This window comes from Bos indicus, chromosome 9, assembly GCF_029378745.1.
Source record: "Bos indicus isolate NIAB-ARS_2022 breed Sahiwal x Tharparkar chromosome 9, NIAB-ARS_B.indTharparkar_mat_pri_1.0, whole genome shotgun sequence".
In the NCBI taxonomy this organism is placed as follows: Eukaryota; Metazoa; Chordata; class Mammalia; order Artiodactyla; family Bovidae; genus Bos; species Bos indicus.
In genome coordinates, this window is record NC_091768.1 from 680,035 (window position 1) to 699,861 (window position 19,827).

Genomic DNA, 19,827 nt, shown 5'->3' on the forward strand with positions numbered 1-19,827 from the left:
AAAATAGGTGCTAAACAGGTGGGTTTTGGAAGAAAGGATGAAGGTCCTTCTTGCTGTTGAGAGTTATGTGTATCTTCACAGAACAGTTACTGGGCCAAAGACTGGGGCATGATCTTAAAAAGCTGTCATGCTAATTAGGTTTAATTTGTTTCATCTACATACTTATGAAGGTTGCTTTGTATTTTAAAGGTAGTTTAGTAGTTTTCATTCTAATGAATTAAATACTATTTTTCCTAGGAATCTGGTGAAGGCAAAAACTCATCAGACTGTAGGGATAGTGAAATTAAAAAATGGCAGCTAGCACCTTTTCGAAAGATGGGACAACCAGTGTTACCTCGGAGATCCTCAGAAGAAAAAAGTGAAAAAATGACAAAAGAGTCTACAACCGTTATTTGCACAGGAGAAAAAGCTTCAAAACCAGGTAATAAGAACAGTAGAAATTATTGTATACTAATGTTTTTATATTTTAATGGCAAGAAAAATAGTTTAGGTGATTGACTTTACTTGAAATAAGACATTATTGTTTGGAATTCTTGGGAAGTACTAACAACCTCAGTAAGATTTAAATACTAATGGGAAATTACAGATAATAGGGAGATAAATAAAATAATAGGGAGACAAAAAAAATTAGAGAATTTAGGCACTGAGGAAAAACTTGACTAATGGAATAGAGAGTCAAGGTCAAGGGGAGTGGGAGGAATTTGTTTCAAAGAAAATGGAGGCAGTGGGATCTGAAGGAATGCAGAATTGTTTTGGAGGCAGGAATCCACAGAGGGCACTGCTGAGCTGAAGGCTTTGAAGTGGAAGCAGTCTGCATTTGAAGAGCAAGAAGGTCCCTGTGGAATGGTTAGAATGTTACAAATACAGGAGGGATAGAATGGTGGCAGAAGGTGAGTTGAGAGAAAATTATGTAGAAACTCTGAGGCCATGACAGGAGTTTATTGTTTTTTCTGAATAGAGTGGGGAGCCTTTAGAGGAATTTATTATAGGGAATGCTGGTTCACTGTTTTTTTTTTTGTGGAGACTGGACTGTCAGGAAATAGGAGAGAAGGAGAGTAGACTGGTTAGGAGTCTACCAGGATCTATGAGAAAGGATGGTAGCCTGAAACAGCACAGTAAGGGTGGTGAAGGTGGTCAGGTTCAGATACGTTTTATAGTAGACTTGGTAGAACTTGGTGACAGGTTAGATGTAGGTAGGTGAAAGAAAAAAGAGTCTTAGCAGATGATTAGATCAGTGTTGGTGTTCTTTGTGGAGATGAGAGAGATTTGGGGAGGAAAAATTGTAAAATTATGTTTTGGGTATTTTGAAATACTTCCTAAGAGACCCATAAGGAGATACTTAGAGTAAATCTTTGGCTGATGAGTCTGGATTTTGGGCCATGCAGTATAAATTTGGGATTTAATGGTGCTTAGTTGTTACTTTAAAGCATGCACTTAAATGTGAAGAGCTATGTAGCGAGTTTGAGGATGAAGGAACAGAAGCAGAAGCCTCGGGGCATGTCAGCATTTAGAACTTGGGCAGGAGAGAGGCTCCAGCAGAGGAGATCAAGAGATGGCCTTTGATGTAAGAGAACTGAGAGACCAGGGCGACCTGGAGGCCAGGTTAAGTTCTGAGAAGAAAGTAATGATCAACTGTCAGATGCAGTCTTGATAGCTATTTGGGCTTCCCTCATACCTCAGTTGGTAGAGTCTGCCTGCAATGCAGGAGACCTGGGTTCGATTCCTGGGTTGGGAAGATCCCTTGTAGAAGGAAATGGCAACCCATTCCAGTATTCTTGCCTGGAGAATCCCATGGGCAGAGGAGCCTGGGAGTTCATGGGGTCTCAGGAATCAGACATGACTTAGCAACTAAACCATCCAACCAACCAGTGGGGCCAAAAGCCAGTTGTAGTGGTGGATGGAAGAATGGAGGGTGAGGAAGTGCAGATGGTGATTGTGCATAACTAGGAATTTTGCTGTTAAAGGAAATAGAAATGGTGTAATGACCTGAGTGACTTGAGGCGGATATGAGGTCAGGATTTCTCTTTAAGAAGATAACATGTTTGTAAGGTTATTGGGAATGATCCAGTAGGGAGAGAATTTGATGAGGTAGGAGAGAGATGATGGTTGAGGTTCAAAGTCCTTGAGATCAGAGGGGATGGGATTCCCCCGGAGGGGTTGGTCATAGGAAGGGACAGCTGATGCACTGTAATAGTAGGAAGGCTGCATGCAGAAGGAGCGGGGACGTGTGAGTGAAGTTAGTAGGTTTGGTGATGGGAAAACAGGTTACATTGTTTTTATTTCCTTAGTGAAATATGAAGTGAGAAAGTCAGATGAGGTTGAAGTTGGAGAGGCAGGTATTATTGGTTTGAGAAGAAAGAAGAAAAAGCCTAAAATACATGTTTTGGAAAGTGGGAGAGCAAATTTAAATTCTAGGACCTTTTAATAGGATTAGGGCAGTACATTGAGCTATCCACTTGAGATTTTTAGTTATAAATTTAAAGTGAGATCTGTTAGCACCAGTTCTTGCTTTCTCCAGTTATCTTTAGCTGTTTGTAGGCTATTTGGGTGAAGGATAAAAGTTAGCTTTCACCAGGTTATCGTTTTTGTCAATGTAGATGTTTAAAGGAGAGAGAATAAAGATGCTAAGGCTACAAGGGAAAGGTACATTTTGGGCTATCTGATCACATTGTGTGGATATATATAAAAATAAAATGAACTTCCCTGGTGACTCAGTTGTAGCAAATCTGTTTGCCACTGCAAGAGACATGGGTTTGATCCCCGTGTCAGGAACATCCCCTGGAGAAGGAAATGGCCACCCACTCCAGTATTCTTGCCTGGAAAATCCCATGGACAGAGGAACCTGGTGGGCTGCAGTCAATGGGGTCGCAGAAGAGTCAGACAAGACTGAGTGACTAAACAACAACATATATATTCCCTTCTCCAGGGGAACTTAGTTTCTAAGTAAAACTCATTTAGAACTTTTTTTTTTATGTATAATTGCCATATAACATTAGTTTCAGTTGTACCATATAATGTTTTGATATATGTATATATTGCAAAATGGTCCACTGCAATAAGTTTAGTTAACATCTGTCATCATACATAGGTTAGAATTTCCTTGTCAAGAGTATTTCAATGTGGGATATGGATTCTGATCTAATGATTTAAAAAAAGGGATTTTTTTTTTTTTTTTTCTCGTGGCACATGGGATCTTAGTTTGCCAACCAGGGATGGAACCTGCACCCCTGCAGTGGACACACACTGTCTTAACCCCTGGACCACCAGGGAAGTCCCTAAAAGTAGTGATATTTAATCAGTCAGCTCTGTTATAAACTTATATTGTACATTAAAAAGTAAAATATTTTTTTAAAAGCAGCTTAGTGAGTTTTGATATCCATTTAAATTAGGTGCTCATGAGAAGCAGGAGATAAAGAAGAAGAAAACTGAAAAGGGACTGCCTGGTGTGCATCCTCCAGCCGTTCCTGCTTCCAAGCCTTCTGCAGACCAGATCCGACAGAGTGTCCGGCATTCTCTAAAAGACATTCTTATGAAAAGGTAACACACATTGATAATGTAGAAGATTGAATAATGTACGCTTCATGTATTTGAAAAATAATTGAGTTATTCTAATTTTAAGACTTACAGACTCAAACTTGAAGGTACCAGAGGAAAAGGCAGCAAAAGTTGCCACAAAAATTGAAAAAGAGCTTTTCTCTTTTTTTCGGGACACAGATGCTAAATATAAGAACAAATACAGAAGTTTGATGTTCAATTTGAAAGATCCTAAAAACAACGTAAGTATATATATATATATTTTTTTTTTTAACGTAAGTATATTTTGTTCATGTCTGGACATTTATGTTCCCAGCTTTCCTACTGAGCACATACACAACACGTAGGGGTTAATAATTTAACACAATAGATCTATAATTTATTTCTTGAAGCGAGACCAGTAATTTTAATAAAGTCTTCTGCTATTGAATTGAGTTACAAATTCTGCACAGTGGTGACTAGTGTTATACAGTGTCTTTTAAAATATAAAATACTAAATATGTCTTAACCTGATTTATGTGAATTCTTTCCTTTATGTCCTTTGTTTAATCCAGGTCATTAAAAAATTGATTCCTGTGTAATCTTCAAAAATCTGTTAAGGAAAATTTTATAACACTATAATTAATACTTTCTGATTTAAATTTGAAAGTAGAGCTACGCTGCTTAAAATAATTTACATTTTGATAAAAAGATAGCTTTTAAAATATTGTTATTAATTTAAAAATGACTTTAATTTTAAAAATCTTTTAGCAATGGAGTAAACTTTAATTGAATAACTGATCTTTTCCTAGGGTTTTTTTATTTGGGACTTAAGAGACTGTGGGTGTAGATTCAAACTCCTTAAATATTTGCTTAAGTTTTACAAGGTTTTCACATGAGTGCAACAATTTGTGTAATGATACTTGCTGTAAGTGTGATATGAGATATTTTCTTGAAGTCTTCTAACTACTACTTAAGAAAAATCTTCATGTAAATTCTGCTGTCATGGTCCAGGGGATCAGATACTTTTTGAATTATATAATCTAAAAACTTTTCTTCAAGTAAATACTTACTTCCTTTAGGTTTTTTCTTGTAATTGGTTCTTTGCTTGGGAGTTCCCACAAAGCCTGTTAGGGTTCAAAGATGAGAAGTTTTAAGAATACGAAAGACTGTGTTCAGTAAAGTTCCTTTAGGCAGTAGCTTTTATGTAGTCATGGGTTGGCTGTTGTGATAGTATGTGTCCCTGGGAAGACTTAATACAGTTTTGGATAGATGTTGTAAAAACTTCACCACCATACATGCTTCTCCATTATGTGTTGATTTTTATACAAAATGTTTATTTTGCTGCCTTATTTGATGTTTCTAGAACACAAGGCTGTTATTTATTTTATTTGTAGTAGGTGATATGTGAATCATTAAACATTTGTAAATCAGATTTCAAAATTGCATCTTTATGATGTTTCTATACAGCAGCTTCTCCTTTTAAAAGTGTTTTCTCTCCTTCCCATTTTTAAATACCTCCAGATATTATTTAAAAAAGTGCTGAAAGGAGAAGTAACCCCTGATCACCTTATAAGAATGAGTCCAGAAGAGCTAGCTTCTAAAGAGTTAGCTGCTTGGAGACGAAGAGAAAACAGACATGTAAGATTATCTATGAATATGTGTTTGTCTATATTAAAACGTACATTTTTTAGCCACAGAGAAAAGGTATATACACAGAGGAAATTAAACTCAGAGTACACAGTTACATACCTTTTGTTCTGTACTTCTCATTACTTATCCTCCATTACTGCTAAGTTGCTTCAGTCGTGTCCGATTCTGTGCGACCCCATAGACTGCAGCCCACCAGGCTCCTCCATTCATGGGATTCTCAGGCAAGAGTACTGGAGTGGGGTGCCATTACCTTCTCCGCATCCTCTGTTAGCCTATTCTTAAATTTTTTCTGTTTTCTTTTCTGTTCTGCTTTTTCCTCATTTTCTCGTTATCAGCTTACATAATCTTATATTTTGTAAATCAGAAGGGTGGAAAAATTGGTCAGTCTATTCTCACTCACATTTGCACATTTCACAAACACAATTTGAAGATTATGAATTTTGGTAATTTGTACAGCCAAATTAAGTCAGAATGAAAAAGTTTATGTTTATAACCCCATAATATTCAGTTTCAAATACCAAATGCTTTGAAAAATAAGGGCTTCTTTTTCCCCTGTTACAAATTTATTGATAAAATGTGATCCTGAAGTGTCATGTATGAAAGTTCATAGTCACAGAAATACTTTTTGTTAAGTGACAGTGTTCCAGATTTAACTTCTGGGGAGTGTTAGAACATCAGGTTAAGAACCTAAGAGGAACTTGTTCTCATTTATTTCTCTGTGGCAGCTGCTAAAATAGTAGATTAGAAAGCAGATTTTAAATGTAAATATTATGTTTCATCACTTTGCAAATAACATTGCACTTCAATTGCCTCCAGTTACTATACATTGACCTGGAGAAGGAAATGGCAACCCTCTCCAGTACTCTTGCCTGGGCTATAGTTCATGGCGTTGCAAGAATCGGACACGACTGAGCGACACACACACACACACACACACACACACTATATATTGAAACCTTTCTGGGCTGAGATATGAGGTCTCATTCTTAAAACCCTAGCACTTAAAACAATCTCTGACATTTGCAAGTACTCAGTATATATTTGTTTTTTGACAGACAAACTAAAGGTTAAAAACCATCTATGATTTTAATTGTAAAGTATTTCTTTAAAATATTTCCTGTTAGACCATAGAGATGATTGAGAAAGAGCAGAGAGAAGTGGAAAGACGACCTATCACAAAAATAACACATAAAGGTGAGATAGAAATTGAGAGTGATGCTCCAATGAAAGAACAGGAGGCAGCCATGGAGATTCAGGTAAATGATGATGATAAAAATAGCATGTTTTATAGTGCCGAAAACATGAGGATTCAGAAAAGGTTTATTTGCCTAATATTCTTAAAGCAGAAAAAATAATTTTTTAAACTGTGTTTATTAGAGTAGTTTGATGGTTTTTTGAGAGTGTTTAAAGTATTGTTTCTCTCTATGAAGCGTACAGACCACCTGCATCAGACACAGACAGTTAAACACTTGATAAGGTAGATTCTTAGGGTCTTTATGATTTAGAAATTTTCTTAGTAGGCCTTAAACTCTGTAGGTGCTTCTTAGGCAGACTGTACTTTGAGATCTGGTGTGACTTTTCTTATTTTCAAACATCAGTGAGGTAATAATATGAAATCTTATTTGAGGCCTTGGAGAATAGGAATGTTTGAGTTTTTACTCCATTTTATGTCATAATTAACATCTAGCACTTATTTTTTAAAGAAATAGTGAGAAACAACATATGACTGGGACAGTTTCATTTTGGGGAAAAAATAGCAGTATGAAATACAAGTTCATATATAACTGAGACCAACTTTTTTCTGTTAACCTAATTTTTACTTTTACTTTTGTTAGGAACCTACAGCTAATAAGTCAATGGAGAAGACAGAAGGATCTGAAAAACAAAAAGGAGAGGTTGACTCGATGTCTAAAGATACCACTAGTCAACACAGACAGCATCTTTTTGATCTTAACTGCAAAATTTGCATAGGTAATTGGAATTATTTCTTCCTAAAATCTTGCTTTCATTTTGAAATGTGGACACTTGTGATTTAAGTTGGCTTTTGTTTCCCCAGTGTTGGTGTGAGTCAGTCTATGACTTAAAGGGTAGTAGTGAAATCAGTTTAGTGAGTAGTAACTAGCATTTCAGAACAAACAAAAACAGAAAATGGGAAACATCACAGTGAATTACACTGATAAAGATAAGTGCAATTTTGAGAGACCATGTTGTTCAGTCGCTCAGTTGTGTCTGACTCTTTGCTACCCCATGAACTGCAGCATGCCAGGCTTCCCTGTCCTTCACCATCTCCCGGAGCTTGCTCAAACTCCTGTCCATTGAGTCGGTGATGCCATACAACCATCTCATCCTCTGTCGTCCCCTTCTCCTCCTGCCTTCAATCTTTCCCAGAATCAGGGTCTTTTCCAGTGAGTTAGCTCTTCGTATCAGGTGGCCAAAGTATTGAGTTTCAGCTTCAGCGTCAGTCCTTCCAATGAATATTCAGGACTGACCTCCTTTAGGATAGACGGTTGGATCTCCTTGCAGTCCAAGGGACTCTCAAGAATCTTCTCCAACACCACAGTTCAAAAGCATCAATTCTTTGGCTCTTGGCCTTTATGGTCCAACTCTCAACATCCATACAGGATTACTGAAAAAAACTGTAGCTTTGACTATATAGACCTTTGCTGGCAAAGTTATGCCTCTGCTTTTTAATATGCTGTGTTGGTTTGTCATGGTTTATCTTCCAGGGAGCAAGCGTCTTAATTTCATGGCTGCAGTCACCATCTGCACTGATTTTGGAGCCCAAGAAAATAAAGTCTGTCACTGTTTCCACTGTTTCCCCATCTATTTGCCATATTACAAAAAACTCCACACATGCATACGTACATGTATTACACACATTACAAACACACGGGTATTTGGAGTGTGTATGTATGTTTATGGATCATGATGTAAAGTATACTTTACAAATTACAATGAAAACTACTGAAAACCTTCTTTGGTAAGCCATATTAAAGATTTTAGTCTTTTATCTAAGAGCAGTGGATAGTGATTGAAGGGTGTTTATCAGGGGAGTGACATGATCAGATTGGAATTTTGAAGATTTCTTTGACTTTGAGTAGATATTATGGTGAAGGAAGCTAAGTGGTAGACCTTTATGCACTGGTGCAAGACGGAGATGAAATGGTTTTATTTAAAGTGGATGCATTGGAGGTGGAGGTGAGTAAGCTTTGAGATACTCAGGTAATACTGATAGAATGTTGGAGACTGACTGGATTTAGGGCATAAGAAATGGGGATGTGGAGAAAAGAAAATGGAATGTGTTGAGAAAGTTTATATTCAGTTTATTGGGAGCGATGGAGGATTAATCGTTTTTTAAATTAACTCTAGAGTTGTTACTCTCAGTTTTAATTTTTTTACTGTGGTATGACTTTGTTCAGTGAGATGAAAGATTCTTTAGGTTAATCCGTATGCTGTCCTCCATCACTGTATTAGAGACCGACTGAAATGTATTATAAATTTGGTAACTTTCTGATAATAGAAATAATGTCTTCTAGGAATGGTGTGTTCATATTTTTACAATGTATACAATGGTAAAGACTTAAAGACAGGATGTTTTTAGATATTGTTATCCCTGAAGAAAGCTATCTTATAGTGTCATAGTATTTTTAGTGTACTCATTAGTTTGTTTTGTCTGGGAAAAATCTTAGTAATTTTTCTATTATTTTGAATCTATTAATTTCTATTAATTTTAATGATTAACATTGTAACATTTATAATCAATGTAATATTTAATATTGTAATATCTCAGATTTAATGGTAGCCCACAATACATTTGTTAAACACTACTAGACTTGACCTATTTTTAGAAAGGTGGAATGATTTTTTCTTGTGGTTCTGTAGGTAAAACTAGTGTCATTTTCTAAACTTTACTAGTGTTTTTCATTCTTAGTAAATAATTAAGTCACTTTGCAGTATGCATATGTCATGAATTGCTGTTGTATGTAATATGATGTAATATACAGATTTGTTTTACTCGGTCTTCACATTACCTCTCAAGACTGTTCGAATTTGGTATAGTTTAGTTTAAAAAATGTTTGCTAGGGGATCAGACTACCTGTTTTAGGGTATGGTTATAATGTTTCCTTTTCAAAAGCTTGTCTGAGTTGTTTAAGGTTCTCTTTTTCCACATCAATAAGAGAGTGTGTTCCATAAATCATTGTGAGAAATGATTATAGTTAAAAACTATCCCCAGTATGCAGCAGTGCAGTCAGGGAAAGTGAATAACTCTAGAAGTGAAAATGGATAAAGTTACAGAAATTTCAGTTTACAAAAGTGGTCTATTTTCATGTTTTCTGGCTTTAGGTCGAATGGCACCACCTGCAGATGATCTTTCTCCAAAAAAAGTGAAAGTTGTTGTTGGCGTGTCTCGTAAACATTCAGACAATGAAGCAGAAAGTATAGCAGATGCTTTGTCTTCAACCTCAAATATTTTGGCCTCTGAATTCTTCGAAGAGGAGAAACAAGAATCTCCAAAGTCAACATTCTCTCCTGCTCCACGGTAATTTTCCCTTCGTTATAAATTCTAATCTTTATCTCTCTTTGCTAGTTTGTACTTGGAAGTCTTCAGAAGCAGAAAAGTGACATGTTTCTTAAGATGGTAACTGTACCTTCCTTTATTTTCAACTAATTGAGATTTTTAAAGACTCTAAAAGTTAGAATTGAGTATGTGCAGACTTGACTTTCGGAGAAGGCAATGGCACCCCACTCCAGTACTCTTGCCTGGAGAATCCCATGGACAGAGGAGCCTGGTAAGCTACAGTCCATGGGGTCGCTAAGAGTCGGACACGACTAAGCGACTTCACTTTCACTTTTCCCTTTCATGCATTGGAGAAGGAAATGGCAGCCCACTCCAGTATTATTGCCTGGAGAATCCCAGGGACGGGGGAGCCTGTTGTTCTTCTGTCTGTGGGGTCGCACAGAGTCGGACATGACTGACGGCGACTTAGCAGCAGCAGCAGACTTGACTTTAAAGCTCTCTTTCATTATATTAGTCCTAAGAGGCAATAAATAAGTCTAAGAAATAAGTCTTTCCTAAAAGGCAAGAATTAAAGAAAAATTGCTTGCATTTCTCTGGACCCCATTAGTCCACCTAAGCCAGTCTAGAAGAAAATCATGTAAAACATGAGTATGTTAATATGAGTGTGTTTTATGAAGTGAAAATATAAACTCTTTAATCATAGCTTTATGTACTTTGGCCTTTTGATTCATTTATTTACTTTGGCTCTGCTGGGTCTCTGTTGCTGCATGTAGGTTTTTTCTAGTTGCAATACATGGGCTTCTCATTGTGGGGGCTTCTGTTTGTTGGGGAGCATGGGCTCTAGGCATGCAGGCTTCAGTAATTGTAGAGTGCTGGCTTAGTATTTGTGGTGCATGGTCTTAGTTGCTCTGCGGCATGTGGGATCTTCCCAGACCAGGGATCAAATGTGTGTCTCCTGCTTTGGCAGATGGATTCCCAACAACTGGACCACTAGAGAAGTCCTACTTTGGCCTTCTTGATATGCTAAAGTAGAAATAATTGATGAGCAAGTAGAATATACATTTATCATGAGCAGATCTTTAGGCTGAAAATTTCTTAATGTCATTTTTTTTTTTTTTAGCCCAGAGATGCCTGGAACTGTTGAAGTTGAGTGTACCTTCCTGGCTCGATTGAACTTCATCTGGAAAGGTTTTATCAACATGCCATCTGTAGCAAAATTTGTTACCAAAGCCTACCCAGTATCTGGTTCCCCTGAATACTTGACAGAGGTATTGTAAACTTTTCTGCTCTTCTATGCCTGGGTTGACATAAATTTTATAAGACATAAATCTTACATATGCCTGTTTTCTTTTAAGACTAAGATAAACTCTTCTTTGTATTAGAATGAAATTAATTTAAGTCAGTGTAATATTGCTTATCTAATCTATCAACTGTTTCTGAAGGCAAAAGGCAAGGAAACTGCATAATAAAATAATAAAAATATTTATTTTCATTCATGGTAAAAGTATTTATTGACAGTGACTCTTAAACATTGAATTAATGTAATTATAAGTTCACAAGTAGAGTTTCAGAACTATAGAAAGTTGTTCTCTGAAAGTTTTAAATCCATGTCTTACTCTTTCCAAGATGTACTCACTATATCAATTAAAAATTAATGGATATTTTGCATGGATATCTAAGTTTTTCTTGAAATACAGACTTACATAAAGATTAACATGTTTATGGCCTCCAGTGCTAGTCTGTTGGGAAAATTTTTCATTATTAACAAGTCTTCTGATTCCCCTATTGCTTGTATTTCCACAACTTCATGACTATGGTTCTTACCTGCCCATTTCTGTGAATGAGGTAAAGACCACAGTTGAGCCTTGAGTAACATGAGTTTGGACTACTTGGGTCTACTTATATATGAATTTTTTCAATAGTGAATACCACAGTACCACATGACCTTCAGTTGGTTGAATCCTCAGATGTGGAACTGTGAATACAGAAGGCCGACTATGTGTTACACTGAGATTATCTACTGCACAGAGGATGGGCACCCTTAATCCCCATGTTGTTCAAGGGTCAACTGCCTAGTTGAAACTTTCCAGCTAGTTGACAGTCCTGAGGTCAGTGACCGTGGTTGCTGCAGTGGTGCCCTTGGTTGACTTTATACCTGAGACAATAGGAAAGGACTAGTAAGCAGCATTTGTGGGAAATAAGCAGCTGTAGTACTATAGTATATACAATATTATATCAGTAATATGATAAATGAGAAAGTACGACTTTTTAAAATTCTTTTGAATAGTTTGTACTTTTCTGTGTTTATGCAAAAAGGAAAATAAATCAGCATATGTGTACTGTATTTTTGTTGAGATTACTTTTTGCTATTATGCTATTTAACATTAAATTTTCTATCCATTCTCAGTCTGCTGACCATAAAGGCAAAGTTTTCAGTGTTTTATAAGACATAAATCTTACATATGCCTGTTTTCTTTTAAGACTAAGATAAACTGTTCTTTGTATTAGAATGAAATTAATTTAAGTCAGTGTAATATTGCTTATCTAATCTATCAACTTATTTGTCTAGTTGTGTTTTTGATTAATAAACAACTTAGTTATTACTTTTGCATATAGTTCGCTTGGGAAGTAATATTTTAAACACATTGATTTTATACGAAAAAAATTCAATAGACCCATTATGCTTTTCTTATAGCATAATTAGTCTTCTAAATGTCTAGATCAGTCCACAGTGAAAATAACGCTTCTTTTAAATGAATAATTAAATCCTAAACTATGGAAACCTTTTAATTTTAAACAAAACTATTATTCTTTTACTGAGCCAGTTTATATGTGGTTGTTTTTCAGAACTCCACCTCTGCTTCCTACTTACTTCTAGTGTGATTTGGACTAAAATTCTAAATAAACTATTTAAAGCAATTAATTATTTAAATTTAATTGAATTAATATTGATTATGATTTTTCTGTCTTCATCAAAAAACAAATATACTGATTAAAGTTTCAAATATTCTTAACTACATACCTCATAATTGATTTTATATATAGTCCTCTTTTCTTAGATTGGGCCTTTAAAAAAAAATGAACCTTGCATTATTACAATATTATTCTCTTCTGTGCAAAAGTATACTGTATAGTTAAACTTGATAACTGCTGAAATCCAGCTGTTAGTGACTAAGGCATACCCCAGTTTACTATCACCAAAAAAAAAAAAAAGATGGGGAAAACAGTGCCCCCTAATATTCTGAAGTCTGCTGTATTCTTCCTGGGTTGTCAGAATGGGATGCTGGCACTGCTGCTTTTTCTTGACCTGAGATTCTTTCTTAATTGTATTTGAGCATCCACCTCAGTTATTTGGAGTTGACATTTGAGGTAAAGCCTAATTGCTCTCCCTATATTTTCTTATATTCATTGATGTATTTTATAATCTTTTTTTAAATCATTTTTCAAATTAGTCTTAGAGCTAAATTTGTATGAAGTATAGATATTATAATGAAGATAAACTGTATACATTGATCACCTTCATTTTTTACCACAGGACCTACCAGATAGTATTCAAGTAGGTGGTAGGATATCACCTCAGACAGTTTGGGATTATGTGGAAAAAATTAAAGCCTCAGGAACCAAGGTGAGGAGCACTTTTTCTCTCTACCAATATGTGAAAATATTTGAAAAGTAAACCACTGAGATTTCTTATGCAAGGTCCCCTAGGGAGGACCTATATTGACATAATATGCCATTGGCTAAGGCTCAAACCCATTATTCCTTTAGTTTTTTTTTTTTTTTTTTTTTTCTTTTCCCACTTTTGGTATGCTGTCTCAGTGATTTCTATCATTGTTTTGAAAGGAATGTTTTAGAATAAGTATTGAGATTCATTCTGGAATGTTGCCTTGCTTTGATTATAGACATTTGTTTTGGTTGGGGCACAGGCTAAGCTGTTGAGACAGAGATCCTAAAATACAGTGGCTCAAAAAAATAAACTTTTCCTGTTATGTTAGGTAGGTCCGTAATTTAGAGTCTTTCAGTTGTTAGATCATTCATGGATTGGGCTCTTCTGTCTTATTGTTTTTAAGACTGTGGCCCTTAGCAATCAAGCAAAGTCAAAGCTGATTTATCAGCTCCAAGTGGGGGAAAAAAGAAAAATGGCTGTTGAGCTGTTTTAAAAGCAAGACCTGGAATGTGCAGTTTTCTTTTCACTTCCTCTAACTGCCATTGGCAAGAGCTTATACTCTATTAGGCTGGGAAGTATGATCTCTGTTGGATGGCCATGTGCCCAACCGAAGGTTTAGAGGGCTCTCTAGTAGGAAATGAGGAGGATAGATACTGGGATATAGTTAATAACCTTTACAGCAATATTTCTCTTTTTCTTTTCTCTCTATATCTTCTATCATTTCTTTAACTCATAGAACACTGCTACACAGGAATATTTAATCATTAGAAGAAATCATTTTTCTCTCCAAGGATGTTAATACTCAGCATGTTACAGACATTCAAAAAATAAATCTTGAATAAATGAACTTTAATTTTTTTCTCTTATGATCAGAAGTCTTTAGTAAGGTTAGTAATCAAAATGGATGCTCTTTAGCTGAAAATAATTTTTTTTTCTAATATAGATTGTTGAATTTAAACTGATACAGTGTTAGAATACAGATAAAACTTTGAAGCACTATAAAAAAGTTTTATTTATTTGCTTTCACTTTCTTATGATAGTGAAAGTCAGGAAAAGTGTTGGGAAATATTACTCTTGGACATTTGGGGAATTGCTCTTCATCTGCCCCTTTATTATCGCAAATAACGGCATAGTGTGCCTCCATCTAGAACTGACCAAGACACTGTCACAGTTATTGCCTCCAGATAAGGGCATTCGAGGTGACAGATCTAAGAGTTGGAGCCTTAGTCCAGCTCACTCACTCTCCTCCTATGGTCTTGCATCAGTTTAGGCTTTGTGGTTGACCTGACTCCACTTTTTGATTGTATACTTTCATGAAAAAACATCTGTTTTTCATTCTACCAAGTTAACACCAAATTGGGACAATTTTTTTTTTTTTAAATCTGAAACAAAGCCGAGAACTCAGAGGCAAGCAAATAAGTTTCTGAGTATGCCAAATGATTTTATAAAATTTATGGCCTATGTGTATTTGAGGTCATTTCACTCAGCCCCCTTTATTCCTAGATTCAGTTCCTGTAAGTTGGAATATCAGTGGACTTGTGCATTTCTCTGTGTTTGTAATAGTGGGGCAGTGGTGGTGGCTGCTATTAATTTGCAGTGTGCTGAGAATATAGACAGCCGTCTGTAAAAGTTATAACATTGGAAATAGGACTTGGTATAGATATCAAGACATGTGGCTTCAAATACCTTCTTTGCCACTGATAAGTGTGTCACCTTGAACAAATTAATTACTTTAGGACTGAGTTTCTGTGAAACACTTTCAGATGAAACATATCCACCTCTGGATCAGCACAGATCTTTTCCTAAAAGTTGTTTCCTTATAGTATTCATATCTGCATTTAAGTTGGTAAGCCATGTTATTACTTGGTGTCAGAAAACATAATAGATTTTTATAATTGAGAATGGTATTTAAAACCAAGCTATTGTTTAGGTTATTATTTTTATTATTTGTTATTTTCTTGAATAGGAAATTTGTGTGGTTCGCTTCACACCTGTGACTGAAGAAGATCAAATTTCTTATACTTTGCTGTTTGCATACTTCAGTAGCAGGAAGCGCTATGGAGTGGCTGCTAACAACATGAAGCAGGTCAAAGACATGTACCTTATCCCTCTGGGCGCTATGGATAAAATCCCACACCCTCTCGTGCCCTTTGACGGACCTGGTAGGTATCTGTTTAATTAGTAGAATTTGAATGAAATGGGGTGAGAGGGCCAGAGTGGGAAAGCTGAGCCTGCTTTCCTTCTTGGGTCTTGGCCCTCAGGATCTGCCCAGACAGGAACAGGCACCTGTTTAGGAGACTGTAGTAAGCAGAATTTTACTCTTTATTATAATGGTTGAAAATGACTCTCGATTGATGTTTTTGATTCTGTACAGGCCTTGAATTGCATAGACCTAATCTGTTGCTGGGCTTGATTATTCGTCAGAGGCTGAAGCGGCAGCACAGTGCTGGTGCTGGTGCTGGTCGCACAGCTGAGACGTCTGACAGCGCACCGGTGACAGTGCCACCTGACAAGAAAAGCAAGACAGAAGTATCCACAGAGGGGGCAGCAGAGGAAGAAAGCGACTTTTTTAATTCTTTTACAACCGTATTACACAAACAGAGAAATAAGCCTCAGCAAACTCTTCAGGAAGACCTTCCAACAGTCATTGAACCTTTATTGGAAGTCACCAAACAAGAACCACCAAAACCTTTAAGATTCCTTCCTGGGGTCTTGATTGGCTGGGAAAATCAACCTTCTACTCTGGAATTAGCAAATAAACCTCTTCCTGTGGATGATATCCTTCAGAGCCTTTTGGGCACCACTGGTCAAACGTACGAACAAGCTCAGTTAGGGACAGAACAAAACACTCCTAAAGAAATTCCATTTATAAATGAGCAAGCTAATCCAAAAGCAGGGACGATAGATACAGGAGAAGCAACTGGTGGTGAAGCCAAGGAAGTGAAAGTTAAAGGAGATAGCCCTTCAGAATTGACAGATAATGCAATAGGAGAAGAGACGTCTGCACTGGGGGTCTCTTCAGTTTCTGCTGGGCCTTTGACAAGTCTTAGTCTCAGAGGTAAACCACCAGATGTTTCTACAGAAGCATTCCTAACAAATTTATCAATTCAGTCAAAACAAGAGGACACTGTGGAGAGTAAAGAGAGAGTGTTAAAACAGCTGCTACAAGATCAAGAGAATAATTTACAAGATAACAGGACTTCAAATACTAGTCCTCCCTGTAGGTCTAATGTAGGGAGAGGAAATGTAGATGGTAACGTGAGTTGCAGTGAAAATGCTGTTACTAACACGACAAGGGCCCCGCAGTTTATCAACCTTAAAAGGGATCCTCGGCAAGCAGCTGGAAGAAGTCAGCAGGTGACTACTCCTGAAAACAGAGAAGGAGAAGGCTGCCGTCATGGAGAGAAGCCGCCGCTGCCTGGCCCATCGCACTTAACTGAGCAGAGCAGCGTGGAGGAGAAGATGCCTTCTGTAGAAAAAAGCCCCTGTGTTCAGCACAATGACGATTCAGGAGCTGTACAAGACTCACCATCAGTAGAAAACATACAGTCTTCTCAAGTGGAACAAGCAAAACCCTTACAGGAGATTTTAATGCAAAATATTGAAACTGTGCACCCATTTCGAAGAGGATCAGCAGCAACAGCATCTCATTTTGAGGTTGGAAACACATGTCAATCCGAATTTCCTTCTAAAAGCATCAGTTTCACTTCGAGAAGCACCAGCCCCAGAACAAGTGCAAACTTTTCACCCATAAGGCCGCAGCAGCCCAGCCTTCAGCATCTCAAGTCTAGCCCACCTGGGTTTCCATTTCCGGGACCTCCTAATTTCCCCCCACAAAGCATGTTTGGATTTCCTCCACATTTGCCACCCCCGTTACTTCCCCCTCCAGGCTTTGGCTTTGCCCCAAATCCCTTGGTTCCCTGGCCACCTGTTGTCCATCTGACTGGCCAGCCGCAGCGTATGATGGGTCCCCTCTCACAAGCATCAAGGTATCTGGGCCCACAGAATTTTTACCAAGTTAAAGACATTCGGAGGCCGGAACGGCGCCATAGTGACCCGTGGGGTAGGCAAGACCAGCAGCAACCGGACAGACCATTTAACAGGGGCAAGGGGGATCGTCAGAGGTTTTACAGTGACTCACACCACCTGAGACGAGAGCGCCACGAGAAGGAGTGGGAGCAGGAACCCGAAAGGCACAGGCGCAGAGACAGAGCCCAGGACAAGGACAGAGACAGGAAGGGCAGGGACGAAGGTCATAAGGATAAAGAGCGGGCACGGCTGCCTCATGGGGAGCGCGGGGCAGACGGCAGGGCGAACAGGGAGAGCAGAAGTGCAGACAGGAAGCCCGACAAGCCGAAGGGTGAGGACCAGGAGAAGGACAAGGAGCGGGAGAAGAGTAAGCATAGAGAGGGAGAGAAGGACAGAGACAGGTACCACAAAGACAGGGACCACGCTGAGAGAGCTAAGAGCAAGAGGTAAAGCCAGCGGGCGGCTGTAGGGGTGCATTTAATAACTGTTCAATGTCGTGTCTTTGAAACTTCATGACTGCCTGCTAGGATCTTTTGTGCCATCTTTTGAATTTTTAATATTGGTGGTTTGCAGAAGAATAAATTGTGTGTGTTGGTGCAGAGTGCTCTGTACCAGTGCTCATCATCCCTTCTTCATACCAACAGCCCTAGTTACAGGAATTAATATTTTTTAAAATTTACATTGCTGTATATTCAAAGATTTGTTTTATTAATATGCAATAAAGGCTTAGAAATTTTAGTTTTATTCCTTAATTGGTAAATATGGTTAACTGTGGAATATATTTACCACCTCTAGTGAATGTCCTTTCTATAATGACTAATTTGAGAGTAATGTGTACTCTGTAAGTTTGTTTTAAATTGCACTGTTTTTAAAGAAACTCTAGAGGAGCAACAAAAAGCCAAGCAACTTCATAATCAGATTATATTAATCATTTTGTTCGGCAGTTTTTGACCAAGAATCAAAGCCCAAGGAGTACATGTATTGCTTTTAATCTGCACTCACTGAAGGCGTTTATTATTGTGCTACAGCTTTGTGGTAGTCCATTATTATTCTTTTCTTTTTGGCTCTTCAGAAACTTGAATACTTAAGCTTGTACATGATTTTGTGTTTTGCTATCCTTTTTACTGTAAAATGTAAATATTTTAAGGGATATTTTGATTCTAAATATGATAAAAGAATTTCTCACCTATTTTGTGTGTGTGATTTGAAATTCAGTAGTAAAAGAGTTTCTTCTTTGAGGCTTTAAATACCTTTAGACATTGTTTTTCTGTTACTCAACTTATAGGTTGAGTAAGATGAGGGGAAAAATGATTTCTTTATCTTAGATTATAGACTATTGAGATAAATCATGTAGTTCTGATGAGACTAGAATTTAGAGCTACTGCTGAAAAACTGCAGCTGTAATCCAATTTATAGGTATGTTTCTGAAAACTGGTGCACCATCAGAATTTGATACACTAATTATTGTAAGACCATAGGACTTTTATTTAAGAGAAACATGTGAATCTCTTTGTAAAATGTGTAATTAGCCCTAGCTTGTTTGGGGAGTAAATAATTATAATGTTGTATGCTCATTTTTCTTGAAAGCACAGGTAGGCTATTGTTAATCCAAACCTAAATTTATTTCCACCCTAAATTGCATAATACTATATTGATTGCTTTAAAGTAGTAGCTACCAAATGATGCTAATCCTTGAGACCAAAAGGAGAGAAAGAAAAGCCAGTATTTTTATTTACCTGTATTAGTGAAGAAAAATACACATGACTTCACAAAATTAGGAAGATAAGTTTATTTTCCTAAAAAGTTTACAGATAATGGGTTTTGAAACTGAATCAGCCTTGCTGTTTTTAACTGGAGAGAAAATGAGTGGAAATTCAAAACCAAATCATTTTGTCTAATTTGCAACAATTTGAAGTCCCTTTTTTTTGTCATCCTTATCCGATGAAATTTATCATCACCTGGAGTCTGAAACAGGCTTGCCTGGTGACTCAGATGGTAAAGAATCCACCTGCAGTGCAGGAGACTTGGGTTCATTCCCTGGGTTGGCAAGATCCCCTGGAGATGGATATGGCAACCCACTCCAGTGTTTTTGTTTGGAGAATCCCCATGGACCGAGGAGCCTGGTGGGCTACAGTCCATGGGGTCGCAGAGTTGGACACAACTGAGGGGCTAATCACAGCATACAGCACAGGTTCTGAAACAAGAGGATTTGTATTTAAATAAAATTGTTTTTGTTTTTTTTTTTAATTTGCACTTTTTCTTTTGGAAACTAGCTTGTTAGAAAACAAATCAGTGCAGATTAAAAAAACTAAGGTCAGTCAGCTTTTGCATCATTATGAAGAAATTGTTACTAAGGTTTTACCAAAAAAAAAAAAAAGCCCCCAAACCAAAGAAACCTTAGGTTTTTTATTTCATAACTGGTTCCTGGCTGCCCCCCACCCCCCCC

The 19,827-nt window shown here is 37.2% G+C and overlaps 1 protein-coding gene across 12 annotated transcripts in view; it reads left to right on the forward strand.

The window, feature by feature from the left end:
• Nucleotides 1–19,827, forward strand: part of PHF3 (PHD finger protein 3) — a 207,395-nt gene that overhangs the window by 73,470 nt on the left and 114,098 nt on the right. For 7 of the 12 annotated variants that reach the window (XM_070795656.1, XM_070795657.1, XM_070795655.1 and 4 more), the window contains 11 exons: nucleotides 238–421; nucleotides 3,390–3,537; nucleotides 3,620–3,776; nucleotides 5,038–5,154; nucleotides 6,291–6,422; nucleotides 7,002–7,137; nucleotides 9,511–9,706; nucleotides 10,806–10,953; nucleotides 13,221–13,310; nucleotides 15,319–15,514; nucleotides 15,727–18,570. In XM_070795656.1, the coding sequence (XP_070651757.1) occupies nucleotides 238–421; nucleotides 3,390–3,537; nucleotides 3,620–3,776; nucleotides 5,038–5,154; nucleotides 6,291–6,422; nucleotides 7,002–7,137; nucleotides 9,511–9,706; nucleotides 10,806–10,953; nucleotides 13,221–13,310; nucleotides 15,319–15,514; nucleotides 15,727–17,831 (3,609 nt within the window). In that variant the 3' untranslated portion in view covers nucleotides 17,832–18,570. The other 5 variants (XM_070795664.1, XM_070795662.1, XM_070795661.1 and 2 more) reach the window with 3 other exon arrangements.